At 41.6% G+C, this 18,690-nt stretch overlaps 3 protein-coding genes across 3 annotated transcripts in view; 2 read left to right on the top strand and 1 right to left on the bottom strand.

The window, feature by feature from the left end:
- LOC108183924 (uncharacterized) overlaps window positions 1-18,690 on the top strand; it is a 667,181-nt gene that overhangs the window by 24,064 nt on the left and 624,427 nt on the right. The window lies entirely within an intron of this gene.
- The window catches only part of LOC101887036 (uncharacterized), a 491,406-nt gene that overhangs the window by 330,551 nt on the left and 142,165 nt on the right, over window positions 1-18,690 (top strand). The gene's annotated exons all lie outside the window — the stretch shown is intronic.
- On the bottom strand, window positions 1,520-18,451 carry LOC137490877 (uncharacterized). The gene is made up of 3 exons (XM_068219867.2): window positions 18,409-18,451; window positions 17,906-18,055; window positions 1,520-4,053 (listed from the first exon to the last, which is right to left on the bottom strand). Exons 2-3 carry the CDS (start codon window positions 17,988-17,990, stop codon window positions 3,221-3,223), a joined length of 918 nt encoding a protein of 305 aa, XP_068075968.1. The 5' UTR covers window positions 17,991-18,055; window positions 18,409-18,451; the 3' UTR covers window positions 1,520-3,220.

Raw genomic sequence — 18,690 nt, 5'->3', positions numbered from 1 at the left:
AAAACCAGACAGACATACGCAAAGCAACCGGGAATAAAAGGTCTGTTCTGTTCGCTAGGATCAGCAATCATCATCAAATGTGATTAAGAGTAAGTTTCACATGTTTAAAGTGTTTTAAAACAGAGTATGTGTGTAATTAATTACAGCGATTTACTTCAGCTTTACTTCATCAGCACAGCCGTGTGTCAGAACAATTATAAAAGAAGACGCTTCAATCCCGGTTTGTGGAAGTTAAATCAGGTTTATTTTGTACATAAGCATAACAGATGCAGCAGTGGAGGTTAGCCTTAACTAAACTAAGCGCGCTCTGTCTGTCTGTCTGCCTGCTTGTGTGTGTGTGTGTGTGTGCGTGCGTGCGCAGGCGCACGCGTTACTTTGTAACGATATTGTGTGTGACTCATCAATGCAACTTCACAATACTGATTAGTAAAGGTTAGTTCTTACTGTAGTATCTCACAAACGCTACGTGAGCCCTTCTTCCTGTAAGTCTGTCTGTTGTCTGACGCAACTGAGGGAGGAGGCATGTAGAAATAGTGGGCGGGAAAGATTCGTCTTAAAGGCGCAGTACGACAAAACCACCCCCTGCTGGAAATCAGTATAAAACAGCATCTTGTAAAAGGTATAATGAAAAATCTGATGGGTATTTTGATCTGAAACTTTATATACACATTCTAGAGACGCAAAAGACTTGTATTAAATCTGAAAAAAGGGGTAAATTAGGTGCCCTTTAAACAACACAACCTCCATATATTGTGTCAAATGTTTTTTGTGGAGAATTCAAGATGGAGTGAGTAGGCTACTACACTGAAAAAAAATTATTTATTGGATTTACAAAAAGTGGTTGCAAACAAATTGTGTGGGCTGAATTTAAACAAACAAATTTAGTTAAACATTACTAAATTTTATTTGTTTGTTTATATTGTGCCTGTATAAATTATTTGCATTTTTGCTTTGCATTTTTTATGGGCCAATCTCACAGCAATTCGTAACTTTTTGATTTAGTGGCTAATTTGTATGAATTTGTACAATTTAATTCGTACAATTTAGTACGATTTGCTCATCCCCCAATGACGGTTGGGTTTAGGGGTGGGGTTAGGTGCCACGCCTCCTTTTTAAAATCGTACAATTTCGTACGAATTAGCCACTAAACTGGCAAAATGTAAAATACTTGCATTTTCTCGTGAGATCAGGCTGGGTATAACACAACATACAGACAACATATCAGTTTACCTGTAAAACCCTTTAGTTTATATTTTAAATATACCTCCCCTTTATACTCTTTTAAGGTGAAACAAATGAAAATTCTATTACTTAAAACTTAAGAGTTTAAACAAAATTATTTTACTTTTGAATAACAAGACTATTTCTTCATAAACTCGCTTCCTCTGTTTCATTTGCATTCAGGTTAGGTCTGAAAGTAATGATGTAACACCACAAAAGTTTTGAAATCATGCTAAAAAGTACATTACTGTAGTTGAGAAAGATGTTTATACATTTAAAAAATAGTCATAAAAATGTATTTATTTTTGTATCAAGTGCATCTTGATGCATTTTTATTCTTATCTCAAAAGCCTTATTTTGCACATGAGGATGGGATGGTCTGGAACAAATTATTCATTCTTTCAGAAAACACAAAGCAACATCACTGTGACTGTGTGTCATCACAAACAAAGAACTATATTAGAGGTTTTTCACTTTAGCTTGAGCACTGTGTCGGACAGACAAGGGATCCTGAACAGAGCCAATATGGACATTAGTATTTTTTAATATCTATAAACAAATGTTTTGAATAACACATATTTGCATATAAGACTACTTGTTAGTGGTAGATAGCTAATACATGATCATTTTTAGCCTATCAAAAACATTTTTCAGAATTTATTTAACATATAACATGTTTAATTGCTACATGTATGGTTGTTTAGCCTGCTTTATCATAGCAAACTATGTGTGTGTGTGTCTGTCGACCTGCTCTCTGAAACATCTAGAATTCTCTATATTCATTATTAAATCATGAATTTTAATATTGCATTACACTATCCTTAAACACAACAGTCAACAGTAGGAGCTTAAGTCATAGTGTATATGTTTTTGACGTTTTCCCCTTGTCAGTTAAAAAGTCCAATAACTGAGGAGATTGCATATAATAATTTGAGAGATTTAAAGGAGGGAAAGCTGTCCCGGGGGAGAGCCCTAAGCCCATAAGATCCTCGAGCCCTGGGCTCCCTTCCGTAAGCATGGCATGAGGGGAGTTTGAGCTCAGGTAAATCTTGATAAACTCCCCCGACTTGTTTCTGTTCTACTGACAGATATAGAGATGGCTAAAGAGAGCTATATGGCTCACTAAGAGCTCGACTAAGGTGCCAATGTAGAATGTTCAGTTTACTTAGGTTGGACTGTAGGAGGAACCTGGGGAAAACCTACGCGAGCACACAGTGAACGAGCAAACTCCACACAAAATGTCCACCGGTTCAGCAAACTTTAACCTGTAACATTCTTGCTTTGAGGCAACATTGCTAACGACGGGGTCACCGTGTGGCCCAATCTAGAAAAAGGGGGAGTAGGGGTGGCAGGGGAATTTCTCAAGACAAAGATAACCGAGGTAAGAAACTCTGGTTATTTATAGTGAGTTAGGAATCATCTGATTGGTGAATCGTCTTAGCTAATGCAGGACCAGTTGTGGACAATCATAACCATGTAATCCTCTCGAAAGTAATTTATAAACAAACCTTACGTCAATGAACAGCCAAACAACATGAAAAAGCTGCCATTTTGAATATACCCATTTTGTGTAGACAAGGCCTCAATTTCGAGGATTCTGCTCTCCATTGTGAAGCTTCATGTGAGTGTTGAGGCTTCTTTTATGTTTAAAGTCTTTTCCACACTCACTGCATCTAAAACGGTCCTCTCCTGAGTGAGTCTTCATGTGTTTCTTAATGGTGTCTTTGCGTGTGAGACTCTTTCCACACTGATCACATATGAACACTATGGTTCCAGTGTGACCATTCATGTGATTCTTGAGGCTAGATTTGGTTGTGAAGCTCTTACCACACTGAACACATGCAAACGGCTTCTCTCCGGTGTGAGTTTTCATGTGGTAATCGAGTGCGTTTTTACATATGAAACTTTTACCACACTCTGTGCATGTATATGGTTTCTCTCCAGTGTGAATCCTCATGTGGATCTCAGGGTCTTGTTTTTGAGAAAAACTTTTCCCACACTATGTGCAAGTAAAAATTCTCTCTTCAGTGTGAGTTCTCATGTGGACTTCAAGGGTGCCATTTCGCTTAAAACTCTTTCCACACTGAGGGCAAGAGTAAGGCTTTTCCCCAGTGTGAATTCTCATGTGCGCTGCAAAGTTTCCTGCATGATAGAAGGTTTGTCCACACTGTTGGCATGTGTACGGCCTCTCTCCAGTATGAATTCTTCTGTGCACTGCAAAGTTTCCTGCATGATAGAAGGTTTGTTCACAGTGTTGGCATGTGTACGGCCTCTCTCCAGTGTGAATTCTCATGTGGGTTTTAAAGCCTTGTATATAACCAAAACTCTTTCCACAGTGTTCACAGGTGAAAGGTTTCTCCATAGTGTGAACTTTCATGTGAACGTCAAGGTTCTGCTTTTGGCTGAAACTCTTTCTACACTGTTTACAGCTGAAAGGCTTCTCCCCTGTGTGAATTCTCATGTGCACCACAAGGCTTCCTGCATGAAAGAAGCTTTTTCCACACTGTTGGCATGTGTACGGTCTCTCTCCAGTGTGAACTCTCATGTGGGTTCTAAAGCCTTGTATATAACCAAAACTCTTTCCACAGTGTTCACAGGTGTAAGGTTTCTCACCTGTGTGAACTCTCATGTGAACATCAAGGTTTGACTTTTGACTGAAACTTTTCCCACACTGTTTACAGCTGAAATGACATCCAGTTTTGGGTTTCCGAGGTCTTCCACGTGAAGTCTTTTTAGTCAGTGTGGGTTTTTCATTAGTCATTAGTTCTTGGGGTTTCTCTAACTGCTGTTTCTCCTCCATTTGATCAGTCTCTTCTTTCAGCACCACCAAGTCTAAAAAAAAAAAGTGAACTTTAGTATGAAGGCCCAAAGGAACAAGCATGAAATGGATGTTTCACCCACAAATAAAAATGACCTTACCATTTACTCTGTGTTATGCAGTTTTGAACTTTTCCTTTTTTCTGGAACACAAAGTAAGTCAATCTCTGCGTTTTCATCTTCTTTTGAATTCAAAAGGATCAAGAAACTCATAAAGGTTTAAAACCCACACGAGGGAGAGTAAATGGTGAGGCTATTTTCATTTCTGCATCAACAATCCCGTTTAAAGGGTTCTTATTATGAACCTTTTTACAAGATGTTAAAGGTTTTGGCTCAAAATAAGATCAAATACCTTGCAGAATATTTCTCTATAGCTCTTTTTGTGCCTGTGGCTTTAAATGCAAACGATCAAATGAACTCGCTCTAGATTAACCGTGTTCATTCATGCGTAACTTCCACTCCATTTAAACATTTTTAACTTGCTTGAAAGACACGATTGAGACAAATCCTGCATGTTGACAGCAAGTGCGCATAATTGACGCTAATATTTTTGAGTTTGCATTATTGTACATAACTTATTCAAATGTTTCCAGTACTGGGTTGCAGCTGGAAGGGCATGCGCTGTTTAAAGCATATGCTGGATAAGTTGGTGGTTCATTCCGCTGCGGCGACCCCTGATAAATAAAGGGACTGAGCCAAAGAAAATGAATGAATGAATTTACGCAAATGCTTAATGCAACGTTTGCTTTACCTGGAGTGATGAGGAGATGGCGAGATGACATACTTTGTTACTTGTTTTCATTCATTTGTATTTTTGTCATTGTTTTATTGCCTTTGTGCATGTTCTGAGGCTTAGCTGAAGACCTACATGATGACATTTTATATACCTGACAAAATGTAGAAATGCTATCTAAAAAGGTTTCCTGCTGTTTGTCCAATCAGGGAGAGTGGCAACGTAAAAATACAAATAATAATGTTAGCCCGGGGTTCGCAAATGTGAAACTTCTGTTAATAAACACCCCGGTTTATATTTTAACCCCAGGTATAGCATGAGCAGTGTGGAACATGATTACAGATAACCCAGGATTCTGTTTATCCATTGTTAGAATGACCCAGGGTTAACAATTTAAAGTGTGAAAAGCCCTAAAACTACTTAGCATCAGCTCTCTGGATAACCAGAGTACAAAGAGACAATTGTCAATCATGTCATAGCAGTGATCAGGGCCCCATTTTAGAAAGGAGGTTAATTGAAAACTCAGAGTATTTTAACCCTGAAATAAGAAAAACCTCTGGGTTTTCCGTTTCAAAATGGCAGGTTTGTCAAACTGGAGAAATCAGGGTAAGTCAAGCCTGTTTCTGAAAGAGAGGTAGTGTTTTGGTCATTCTAAAAAACCTTAACCTTTTCAGTATTAATGTATATTATTAATGACCTCCAGAGTGTCAAGAGCGTTTGTTCTCAGCGTCTCATGGCTTCAAACACCCCCACGTGTTCATTGTGTGTCAGCTTTGTCTTCAAGGCGCGAGTACATTTATTAAATAAAGGAAAGATTGACGCAGCTTCTTCTACTGCAGTAAATTCCGTTTTTACTGTTGATATTTGGTGCCAGTTAATTAGGAAGTGGTGATTTTGTTCTCTTTGATTCGTAGCATGGAAACGCTGATTTATTTGCATATATTTTATGTGATATTCCAGTTTTGCACATAAATTTAATTAATATTTTTGGATGGAAACACAGCTATTGCCTACATTACAGTCACACAAAGAACAAATGTAAGTCACGTACGAGAATGGCTTGTCCTTTTAAAATAAATGTTTTGCTTAAATTCACTGTCCTTTGACATGTACTGTTACTGGATTAATAGGATTATTATTCGTTCTAAAACATTTTTTTAGTTCTGCTTATATTCTAAATGTCATATTAACCTCTACCACTTGATCAATAATAGAGGCAGACAAGTGCACTTTTAAATCTATTAAAACTGATCAACGTGTTTAAAAGTGGGAACATGGGTAAAAATTTAATGATCACACATTACATTACTTATTTTATTATACTTAAATATTTAAATACTTTAAATGTATAATTACGCATTAACTTCAGCAGCTATGTTTTCCCACGCTAACTGTTTTTGTTTCCTGATGCAGTAATGTTACTTTTTAAATATATGCTCATATTTGCAATAATTTTGCATGAGCACATCAAGTTCAGCAGGAGAAAGAAATGCTGATCTCTTTTTTCAGATGTTGATATGGTCACTTGTAATATCTGCGCTCCATTGATAATGCCTTTTTTATATTCATGGTGTGCGCGCTTAACTCTGAGTTGGTCTAGGCAAAGTTGATTGACCCAACTCATATTAACTATTTTGAAACAGAAAACTCTTGAGTTTTTAGTTTCTCTGTAAATCAACTCAGAGTTCAAGTTTAAACTCCGAGTTGGTTGAACCTCCTTACTGAAACAGGCCCCTGATCTCATATGCTATTGTTCTCTTTCGGGAACTCTACGCTGCGTCTCTTTAGGAGACACAATGGGATACCATCCCTCTCTTATAACCTTCTGAAGCACAGGTGTAATCAATCCAATGTAATTGGCGGGACGCAACGTGCGTGTGGCGTCAGACCGAAGGTATAAAAGCTCCACACTCACAGTGAACTTCAGCTTTTTCTCTCTTCACTCTGCGAATGAGTTCGTTGATTTTGAAGCACTCACAGCACTGATAAGACACTACAAAAACCATTTAAACTGAATCAAAGCACACACTTTCATTTTCTATTTAAAAATTTGCAAAATGGAAGACATTTAGATCATGTGTACCGCCATGTCCTCGTTTCCTCACAGAACAGGACACGCATGATTTGTGTGTGCAGTGCCTCGGTCAGGAGCACGCACAGTCAGCCCTTGAGGGGGGTGGCTGTGTGCATTGCGATTCACTTCCTGGTCGAGTGCTGCGAAGTCGCCGCGCTCTGTTTGATAAAGAGCCGGCGGCAGGTGTGCCTCGCGGCACTGGTCCCGCCCGTGCTGAGGCCGAGCGGCGATTAATGTTGTGGGGATCGCAGCTCGATCTGGCAGAGGGGATGGAGACAAGCTCGAGGGCTTCTTCTCCTCCTTCTACTGTGAGATCGAGGTCCAGTCAGCGCGAGCTGGAAGCCCGTTCATCGGCTTCTTCCTCTCGCGCTGATAGGCGGCTGTTACTGCCTCACGGATTCTGAGGGAGTCGAGAGTATGGTGGGCCTTCGGGGCCAAAATGACGTTCCCCCATTATGCCCCGAATATGATGAGCTGGCAGAGGTCCTGGCCAATGTAACAGCTAAATATAATATTAACTGGGAAGTAGAGAGGCAGGAAGTGCGCAAAAAAGCTGGTTTGTGTGATGAACGCATCCTGCCATCACGAGACAGGCCTCTGAGGGGGGGTCTTCCATTTAACAAAGATCTCCAAAAAGAGATCATTTACACTTGGAATAATCCATACACTGCCCGTGTTATAAGCCAGCAGGGATCAATATATTCAGCCGTTGCTGGTCTGAATGAGCACGGATGCCGCACAATGCGAAAATGGAGGAGCATTTGGCGCGCCATTTGCTACCTCAGGCATCGTCGGCGAAGACCCCCCCCCCCTTGCCGTTAAAACCAGTAAAATTAACATCGATGTTAGTCGGCAAGGCATATGCGGCAGCAGGCCAGTCTGTTGGGTGTCTGCACACAATGTCACTTTTGCAGGCATACCAGGCGGACCTGCTGAAGGAAGCCCTTGATAATGATGGGGCGGGGCCCGATACAGTAAGAGAAGTACTTTGGGCCTCGGACCCGTCTCTCCGTGCCACCAAAGAAATAGCTAGATCTTTAGGCCGCTCTATGGCGGCCATGGTGGTAACGGAGAGACATTTATGGCTGAATCAAGTGGACATCAAGGAGGAAGATAAACGAATTTTCCTTGATGCTCCCATTTCGCCCGCGGGTTTGTTCGGCGACTCTGTAGATCGGGTCGCCAAATCGTTTGAGCGGGCGAAAAAGAGGTCGGGCTCCTACGGGAGCTTCCTTCGACCAAAAGGGCATCCTTCTGGGGCTATGCAGCGGGACCAGTCCCAGCCGTCAACCAGCTCATCTGCCCGGTATAGAGCCGAGCAAAAAGAGAGTGTGGCTTCTCGTCAGCCCCCAAAAAGGAAATGGGGTGGGAAACGCTCTCAAGAGGCAAAGACGGTGACATACGGTGGTCCGAGGACCATCGTTGTGAAACGGTCTGGGCCTCAGAAGAAGTCCTAGCACTGGGACTTCTTCGGGCAGCCCCCAACGAGGAGCAAAGGCCACCTCCTCGTTGCCCACAGGGGGTCTATCCACCAACCCTCCCACCGTTGGTGTCATGGAGACCCCCGGCGATATCCACAAACGTTTCATCCCAAAAGTGGTGACGTTAGTGGACTCGCCCCCTCTACTGAGGGTCCAAGAGCAGTTAAATCAAGGGCCTCCTGTGGTGAGTTCGCCTCAGTGCCCAGAGTTAGCTACTCAGGGGAACATAGAGACCAGTCTCGAGAGACTGGTACCCCCTGCAGAAATTTTTGGCAGAGTGGAAACGGCTGCCAAATGTTTCGCAGTGGGTCCTGCTTACCATAGAGAAGGGCTACAGAATTCAGTTTGCTTCACGCCCCTCTCGCTTCAACGGGGTGCTCCATACCCTAGTGAAGCCAGAGCAAGCTCTAGTGATGGAACAAGAAATAGAATCTCTTCTGAGGAAGAGAGCCATAGAACAGATCCCTCCTCTAGACATCGAGTCAGGGTTTTACAGCCGTTACTTCATCGTTCCAAAGAAAGATGGAGGGCTGCGTCCGATATTAGATCTAAGACAGCTAAATCGCTCCGTACAAACACTGAAGTTCATGTAGTGAGTCAACGGATCGTTCCAGAACCGAACAAGTCACAGACTATATTTTTCTTAAAAGATTGGTTGGTGCCTACATGTCTGAGCTTTGATTTCATTTTCAAAGCAATCCACAGGCACCCAGCAAAAGGCAATCCACAGGATAACTAGCCAGTCAACATCACAGTTGCGTGTTAATTAACTTTACACCTTAAAACAATAAGAGGCTCTACAATCAAAAACCCACCAAACCAGTTTTTGAGAAGTACCTTTTGGTTCGCGTGCCCTTTGGCGTCTGCAAGGAATACACATTCTCAGGCAGACACAGAAGCGATCAGAAACGCTTCCAAAGATTAATGGACATTTAAGTAAAACAGTTTATTTGAGTAATGTACGTTTGCTTTATGTTTCTGTAGGTTTTTGTGTGTACATGTTCCATGTGTTTAACAAAACTGTTATGGATAGTTATTGAGTAATAGCCCTCAGTGACAAATGAAATCTACAGAATGTTTGTGAAATACTTCATGTTTGGTATCGATTGAAAGCTAGGAACATTTCAAATGCATTGGTTTATATAAAGAAACCATACTATGAAAAGTGTCGATGTTATAAGACTTTATTTTAACCACTATGCTATCAAAGCAGCACCCACACCAGGTGTCAACCCGGCCTCCTAGAGGGCAGAATTGGGGTGTGACTCCACCCCGCACCTTATCTGATTGGACAAGCATTGTGTAGACCCAGCCTCTACCAAAGCCTATAAAACTTTGAACAAAGGAATTTCATCGTCGTCTTTCGCCGGTCATCTTTGCCAGTCGTCACCGCCGTCGTTGCCCGAACGTCGCTCTTCTCGTGCTGTGGCCGTTACATCGCCTCGCCGGAAGCCTCGTTACATCACGGAGCAGACCGCGACCTTCACTTGCTGCCGGCTCGACCCCCGATCTGCTTGTGCAACCGCATCAACAACAAGCCATCGGGTCAATATCTCAAAACTCTGAAACTCATCATAACTACAGGAACCCAGGAAGGACTTCAAACGCCGCCTCGTCCAACATCCATATCCCTAGCAACCGACTAAGGAAACCCCTCTTCACCTACGAGGGAATTCCATCACGTCACTGAAGTTACTACGCTGACCAATCAGCTTCACCGGGATTTCCCTTTGGACCAGTCGAGGAAACCAAAAATTCCATCATAACGCAAGTAGCACAAACAAGGTTTCTATCCATTGCTGACACTGGTGTGAATTATGTTTAAGTAGTAAAGAATAGCGAAATTCTCTGCTTTTATGGTTTCTCTCAGGTTGCAATGCTATGAACTTAGCAAAGACTAGAAGTTAAATCCACTCAGCCAAAACTCTCCTCAAACTGCTTGTGCGTGTGTGTATGTATGTACATTTGTTTGTTTTACGTAGATTAGTACTTTGTGTTATAGAGTAGCAATAAACTTTTGTTTCGTTTTAAGATCCGTGTTGGTGTGTTGTGTGCTTTATAAGTTAATGCCTCAGCTTTAGATACTGCTACCTTGCTCATTAAATAATTAGATACTGTTTTTATATTGTTATTGTTGGCCACGTAATAATATAATACAGGATTGCTTTACACTAAACGTTCTATTTGCTGGACAAATACTTAAGTTAAGTGTAAGCTTTAAATAATTCTATGTGAATCATGTTCGAATCTTTGACTCGAATCCCCAAAGTTTAAACATGATTTAAACCAAAGAGCTGATTCTTACATTCAATATGTTGACTATCAGCACCATCGTGTCACAAATACAGTCCAAGGACTGGTTTGTCACGATAGATCTGAAGGATGCATACTTCCACATCTCCATCCTTTCAAGTCACAGGAAGTTCCTCAGATTCGCCTTCGGGGGCAAGGCTTATCAGTACAGGGTTCTTCCGTTCGGCCTAGCACTCTCACCCCGCATATTTACCAAAGTCGTCGATGCGGCTTTGGCTCCGCTGCGGCTACAAGGGATTCGAATTCTCAATTACCTCGACGATTGGCTCATTCTAGCCCGATCGAGGGAGTTAGCGGTTCAACATCGAGGTGTTGTTCTTTCATAGAGAAATTGGGGTTGCGGCTAAACCAAAAGAAAAGTGTGCTTGTGCCAGCTTAGACGACCACTTTTTTAGGTGTGCTATGGGACTCCACGACGATGTTTGCGTGTCTGTCCCCCACCCGAATCGAGTCGATTCGGGCAGCCGCAAAGAGGATCAGACTGGGCCAAGCCATCACAGTCAAACAGTTCCAGAAGCTGTTGGGTCTACTAGCGGCAGCCTCCAACATAATCCCATTGGGTCTGCTACACATGAGACGATTACAGTGGTGGCTCAAAACCAGGGGGTTTTCCCCAAGGGGAAATCCGTTCCACACAATCAAAGCATCGAGGCGTTGCCTACGAGCGTTATCGATATGGAAAAAGCCCTGGTTTCTGTCCCAGGGCCCTACACTAGGAGTAATATCTCAGCGCCTGGCTCTGACATCAGATGCCTCACGCAAGGGCTGGGGAGCGACCCTAAGGGGCCTTCCCGCATCGGGACAGTGGAGGGACCATCATCTCCACATGCATATCAACTGCTTGGAGATGTTAGCAGTGTTTCAGGCTCTTAGGCACTTCTTCCCTCAAGTGAGAGGTCACCATGTGTTAGTGAAGACCGACAACACATCGGTGGTCTCTTATATCAACCATGAAGGGGGTTTGAATTCGCGCCCTCTGTGCAGGTTGGCGAATCAAATCCATCTGTGGGCTCAGGGGAGGCTGCTCTCTCTGAAGGCAGCTTACATCCCAGGTCCGATGAATGTGGGAGCGGACCTCCTGTCGAGACAGGGGTTGGAGCCTGGGGGATGGCGACTACACCCAAAAGTGGTGGCGGCCATTTGACAGAGATTCGGCAGAGCCGACGTCGATCTATTCGCCTGTCAGAAAACAACACATTGCCCATTGTGGTTCTCCCAAACACATCCAGCACCTTTGGGGCTGGATGCCATGGTGCAGACGTGGCCGAGGCTTCGTCTGTACGTTTTTCCCCCAATCGCTCTGCTCCCGGGAGTCCTGGAGAGGGTCCGTCAAGGGGGGTACAACCTATTGCTGTTAGCCCCTTATTGGCCCACACGAGTGTGGTTCTCGGACCTAGTGTCTCTCCTCGACGGTCTCCCATGGGAGAATACCGTCCAGAGAGACCTCCTGTCCCAGGCGGAGGGAATGATAGTACACCCCCGCCCGGACCTCTGGAAACTGTGGGTGTGGCCTCTGAGGGGGCCCACCTTGTAGATCTTGGTTTGTCAACTGAGGTTGTTCAAACCATACTAAGCTCCAGAGCTCCCTCCACGAGGAGATTGTATGCCACCAAGTGGAAACTTTTTACTTCGTGGTGTACAGACCACCACCTGGATCCAGTCCACTGCCCTGCGGGGTCAGTGCTGCAATTTCTCCAGGAGCGTTTTGAATTCGGTTTGACTCCGTCAACGCTTAAAGGTTATGTAGCGGCAATGTCCGCATACCGTACTGATGGTCTTGGCAAAGACCCTCTGGTGGTCAGATTCCTCCGTGGAACGAGGTTGAGGCCTGCCTGCGCCAATAGGTTTCCTACTTGGGATTTGTCGATAGTGCTTGAGGGCTTGTTGACAGCCCCCTTTGAACCAATTGAGTATGTGTCAGAAAAGTTTCTGACCCTTAAAACGTTTTTTTTGTTGGCCATTACATCCATCAAAAGAGTAGGAGATTTACAAGCATTGTCTGTAGCTCCCTCTTGTCTGGAATTCTCACCTGGTATGGTGAGAGCATTTCTGTACCCCAGAGCAGGGTATGTTCCTAAGGTCCCCACTGAGGTGGTGCGACCTACTGTGCTGCAGGCCTTTAATCCTCCACCATTTATGACGCCAGATCAGGAGCGCTTGAATCTGCTTTGCCCAGTGCGGGCACTAGATGCATACGTACATCGTACGTCCGCTTGGCGTACAACACAACAGTTGTTTGTATTGTATGGCTCACCCAAAATTGGGGCGCCAGCATCTAAGCAGTCTCTGAGCCGATGGATAGTCGAGGCTATTTCACTAGCATATGAAGCCCTGCATCGGCCTCTACCTGAGGCGATCAGGGCTCACTCAACCAGGAGTATGGCGGCTTCGAAAGCCTTTCGTTCTGGCCAGTCCCTGACTGGCATCTGCAATGCAGCTGGGTGGTCTACCCCACATACCTTTGTAAGGTTTTATCAGTTGGACCTGGACCCTACTCCGGGTTCCAGTGTCCTAGCAATATAGGAGAACTCATCCCCGGCATGTAAAACTTTGGCGTGTTTGGGATAGTGTTCCCATTGTGTCTCCTAAAGAGACGCAGCGTAGAGTTCCCGAAAGGGAACGCGTCAGGTTACGAATGTAACCATGGTTCCCTAAGGGAACGAGACGCTGCGTCGCGTTGCCATACTTTTTCATACCTGGTGCGCTCCGTTCGAGAGGTATAAGCTGAAGTTCACTGTGAGTGTGGGGCTTTTATACCTTCGGTCTAACGCCACACGCACGTTGCGTCCCGCCAATTACATTGGATTGATTACACCTGTGCTTCAGAAGGTTATAAGAGAGGGATGGTATCCCATTGTGTCTCCTAAAGAGACGCAGCGTCTTGTTCCCTTAGGGAACCATGGTTACATTCGTAATCTGACGCGTTTTAGAACTTCAGTTTCCTATTGGAGAAATAACCAGGAATAATAATTGAAATTTGTTTATAAACTAGGATCACATGCTTATGATTTATCACGGCCGGTCTCGTATTAGCTAATCATTATCTTCCAATCATATGAGCCCTAAGCTACTATAAAGAAGTTTTCAGTCCACCTTAGCTTCGTTTGGAAGAAACCACCCTTCCTCCCCAATTCTCCTCCTTGACCTTGATCGGGCGGCACGGTGGCCCAGTGATTAGCACTGAGAGCCTCACAGCAAGAACACCACCGGCCTAGTTTCGCCTAGCCGGTGGGCGTTTCTGTGAGGAGTTTGTATGTTCTCCCCGTGTCCGCGTGGGTTTTCCCCGGTCTCTCCAGTTTCCTCCCACTGTCTAAAGATATGCATCATGCTTAAGAATCAAGCACGCTTTAGCCCCCTTCACAGGTGTTCCCTTAGCTATCGCAGTCGGGGAGTTCTGAGATCCACCGAGCTCAGGCTCCCCTCTAGCTCTGCGAACAGGGGGAAGCCCCGGGCTCGAGGATCCCTTGAGCTCGGGGCTATCTCCCGGGACAGCATGCCAAACAAGCTTTGATAGATTATCAGCTAAGTGTGAATTCTTGAACCGGCTATTTGCTCTACAAACAAGTGTGTTCATGACTATACATACAAAGAAAAATAATAAAATTAGAAAATATGACTTTGCAACATTAAGCAGCATTAAGTATGGGCCAGTATAAGATTCTGACGTTATGATGACCTTGAATAAAAATATCACGGTTTAACTGTATTGTGATTACTGCTCTAAAACATATATATATATATATATATATATATATATAGCAGATGTTATGCATTAAGCATTTGTGTACGCCCATTACTAACTGGGCATTGTTAAGAGGTGTATAAAAGTCCATCTGAGATAAGTGGAAGTTGCGCCATCGTCCAGCTGACTCGATGTGGTGTGTGTGTCGCTGCCATGCGTCTGGTATGTAGCGGCTGTTTAAGCCCTTTTCGCTTTCGTTTTAAAGTGTGTTTTGGTTTTAATTTAGTTTTTTGCTCTGGAAGGCTGGTGTCTGTTCGGCTGCTGTTGCACTGTAGAGTGGCTGCTGTGGGGCATCGTGAGCTTTATGAAATGGAGTTTCATGTTGCTAAACTTTCCCTCGTGATGTTTGTTGACATTTCTGCGAGCTCCCGTGACTGCTGTCTTCCCGGTCGGTAAGTAGAGCGATACTGCTCATACATTTTGTACAACTAGAAATAGAAACTGATTTTTATATCTTTTAGCTAGTTTTTAGTATGGATGCCTTGCTCTGCCGGAGGGATGACTGGCATCTCGTGTAGCGGTATGTGAAACACCTGTAATCAACTGTATTTGGAAGGTATGTCGGTTGATTGTGCTCTGTTTTATCATACGTTGCACTGCGGCTTGAGCGTCTCCTGCACTTGACATGCTGGATGCTGCTGTTTTGTTTCTAGTTTTGTTTTGTCTTCAGTTGTTATGTTTCTAGTTCTGTTGTTTCTAGTTTTGTATTGTTATATTTGTGTTTTTGAGTTGTTGTTGTTGTGTTTTTTTTTTTTTTTTTTTGCTGCTTTTGTATCAGTGTTTTGCTTTTTGCATATTTGTTCTCTTTGATCTTTGTTTCTTTTGCATATTTACAAAAATAGGAAACGTAAAATAAGTGTGTGGTCTCGAGGACTGCTTTACTTTGCTTCAATTGCTGCATTTGTGGTGCTTTGTCCTGTTTTAACATTGCGACCTTGTGCTTTACACTGTATGATTAGCTGGGGCCTGTCACCTCCGTGCCCCCCTGAGTGGCTGGTAGCCGCTCTCAGGTAGTCTCTCATTTTGATGCTTCTGTGAGCTTATTTAATATATGTGCTTGTTGTACTTTTTATTTTTTTTCTATTTTTTCTAATTGTGGTTTTTCTTCTTTCCCTAGGAGCTGGGGGTGTCTAGTACAGGCAGTCGGGCCACTGTGTGGCGCGAGTCTTTTTCTATTAATTAGTCTTTTGCCCACTTGTGTGCATTGAAGTTCACTGTGTGGTGTTTTAAATCAAAGTGTGCACGTGTGAATCTGTGGGTCATTTTTGGGCCCAGTGCCTAGCCTGCCCGACTGTGGTGAGCCCCAGCTCCTCTGGTTGGATGAGGATTTATCTTTTTTTTGTAATTGCCTCCACTAGTGCCTTTTTAAAAAGAGTGCATGTGCCTGTCTTTTAATATTTGTGGTTAAAAGATCATTGAATTGTAATAAAAGAAACCTTATTCTTCTATATCCACGTCTCATTGTCTTTGTCAGAAGTATGAACCTGTATTTTATGTCCTAGCTAATGTACTGTGTTGCGTAGTAGAGCTCTAATTGCAATAGTTTGTGTTAATTTGGCTTTAGTGTGCCAGTTATTGTATTGGTCTTGCGACCAACAAAAAGCCTTATCCCCCTGCGCGCCACATATTTTAAATGTCTGGGTAAAAAACAAAACAAACCAAAAAAATTCCCTTTGAACTCAAATTTTTATTTGAGAAACTTTTAAAGTATTTTGGAGCTGTAAACATGTCAGGCAAGATTATGCTGATTAATCATTGACTTCTGCTGTCTTCAGAAAACACAGATTTCTTTACAATTTAAAATGGCATCTATGGATATATTTTCTGCTGGAGATACTGTTGTCCTGAAAAACTTAAAACATAAAAACCTTACACTCAGATGTTTGCATATCATCAGCATGCTGTAATCCATTTCTAACAGCAAAACTAATTTTTAGACTAGTTTGTTGGCCAGTTGTAGTCAGTGCAATGCTAAACGTTATTGTTCCACTATAATTTGTTTTTGTCTCACATCGTCCCACAGCAACATCATATAGTTTTGAATACTGTACAATGTTTTATAATAATTAATTATTTTAGTGTCCATTTCATTTAGCATATTTTAAATTAGGGGCAACGACATTTTCTGACATACTTTAAACCAGGGTTTCTACAGGTTTCACCAAGTTAAATTTAAGACTATTAAAGACATTTTTAAGACTATTATGAATGAAAATTTAAACTGATGAAGGGCTAAAGCAGTGGTCACCAAACTTGTTCCTGGAGGACCCGTGTTCTGCAGATATACCTTCAACCCTAATCAAACACACCTGAACAAGCTAATCAAGCTCTTACTTGGTATACTTAAAACATCCAGGCAGGTGTGTTGAGGCAAGTTAGAGCTAAACCCTGCAGGGACACCGGCCCTCCAGGACCAGGATTGGTGACCCCTGGGCTAAAGGCTAAGGAATTTTTTAAATGGCCAAGATGAAATTTTTTTTTATTTGTTCTATCAAAAATATATTTTATTTAATACATTTAATAATAAAATAATAAATGAATAATAAAAAATTACAATATTTTAGATATTTCTTAGCAAAAGATTTTAAATATTGTGTAAAAACAAGCAAGCTTTACTTGTATCCACACAATTTTTTTCCAACATAAACTTCGAAAAAATAATAAAAAAATATTTTCAACGTTTTAAAAACTATAATAAACTAAATTTATGCGCAACAATCTGTCCAGGTCGATGTCCTCAGCAGTAAATACATGGAGCACATTTAAACAAATGTTATTGTAAGGAAAATAATTAAACCATTATGATAAATAGAGTTAAAATGACCTTTTTGAACATAAGTTGAAAGTTATATTGAGATGAATTGTTGGTTATTGCATGGGTTTTGGCCAGAGTACGAAGCAAAACATGAACAAAGGAAAATGAAGACTTGTTTAAAAAAAGATTCAAGACATACAACACAATATTTCAGTAAATTTAAGACTTTTTTAAGCCTGAAATTTGGATTTTGGAATTTACAATTTTTTTAACTCGCGGAAATCCTTGTTTATACACAATAACCCTGGTAATTAGTTATAATAATAATGATGTAATTCTAACTTGGATACTATCTGTGAGAACTAACAACTACTAGTAACAATGGAAAGTACTAAGCCAACACTATCACTGTAATAGCAGATATCTTCTATGAGAATACTTTTTAATTTAATGTTTTTATATATTTTATATAGCGCCAGTGCTTAAGAACTCTTTACACACAGTGGGGGTACAAGAAAAGCAATAACTAACGAATTAAGAAGGTAGGAGACTAATAATACATAAAATAATGACAAAAGACCTGGGGACAAGTAACAAGAAAGAAACTCATTCCTGTCTTTCAATGAGTGCTTATGTGCGTTTAGGAGAACTAGGCAGCACACTCAGGGCTGCAAGATGGACTTAATTTAGTATTCTTATTATTAAAATATATCTGAATGAGGATCAGATGACTTTTCAAGATCAAATGTCTTTGAGAATAAAAATCAACCTGTTTGTTCCTGTGGATCTTCCTGTTTGACTGGGAATGTTTCTTCAATCTTCAAATCTTCACTCTCCTCTTTAATAAACGCCATCTTTATAACAGTGTGGAGATCAGTCGCTTCAGCAGGAGTTTTTCTCTGTGTTTGGACACTTTATCCTGTTTAAAATGAACAAAACATTTAAAATGTCCTGATTAAATAAATAAAACAATGAACAGAAACAAAATAACTTCTCTTCAACACTTGCTTCAACAGTTTCTTTATATAAAAGTAATTAACAAAAATAAATCAGGTAAAAGGTTTCATTAATACTTATTACACACTTTTCTGTTAACCCACTTTATTTAAACAATTGCCTGTAAATACTGAGAATAAAATAGTACTACGTTGTATAAAGGGTTAAAATATATGTCCAACAGCAGGAACATAATTTAACATTGTATAAAAAACTAAAACTTTAGAACTTTAACTTTAAATAGGCTTATATCTGTGTAAACGTTTTAAAACAAACCTTACTCCAGTTGAATCACAGCGCTGAAGCGGCGCCGCCTGATGACGTCACTCGCCGCGTCAAAATAAAAGTATTTTTTGGTTAGCTTTTTTCCATTTACTGTTGCAGTCATGACAAACCTTTAATGTAAATATTTGAAGACAAAGGTTTAATTTATTAAATAGGATAATGTCACTTCATTCTAAGTATGTATAAGAAATGGAGTACTAGTTTTAATCAGCTCATTTGTGGCTATTGTTTCTTGCTCTGACTTACCAGATTTATTTTTGTTAATTACTCTCA

This window comes from Danio rerio, chromosome 4 (genome assembly GCF_049306965.1).
Source record: "Danio rerio strain Tuebingen ecotype United States chromosome 4, GRCz12tu, whole genome shotgun sequence".
Lineage (NCBI taxonomy): Eukaryota > Metazoa > Chordata > Actinopteri > Cypriniformes > Danionidae > Danio > Danio rerio.
Note: the sequence above shows the minus strand (reverse complement) of the source record. Positions and strands in the feature narration are given on the sequence as shown.

Bases quoted from the DNA above. Each gene is read 5' to 3' on its own strand.
- LOC137490877 (XM_068219867.2), bottom strand. From the start codon at position 17,990: ATGGCGTTTATTAAAGAGGAGAGTGAAGATTTGAAGATTGAAGAAACA. The intron at 4,054-17,905 runs GTTGATTTTTAT...TTTTTTTTTTAG, and splicing joins AGATCCACAGGAACAAACAG to ACTTGGTGGTGCTGAAAGAA.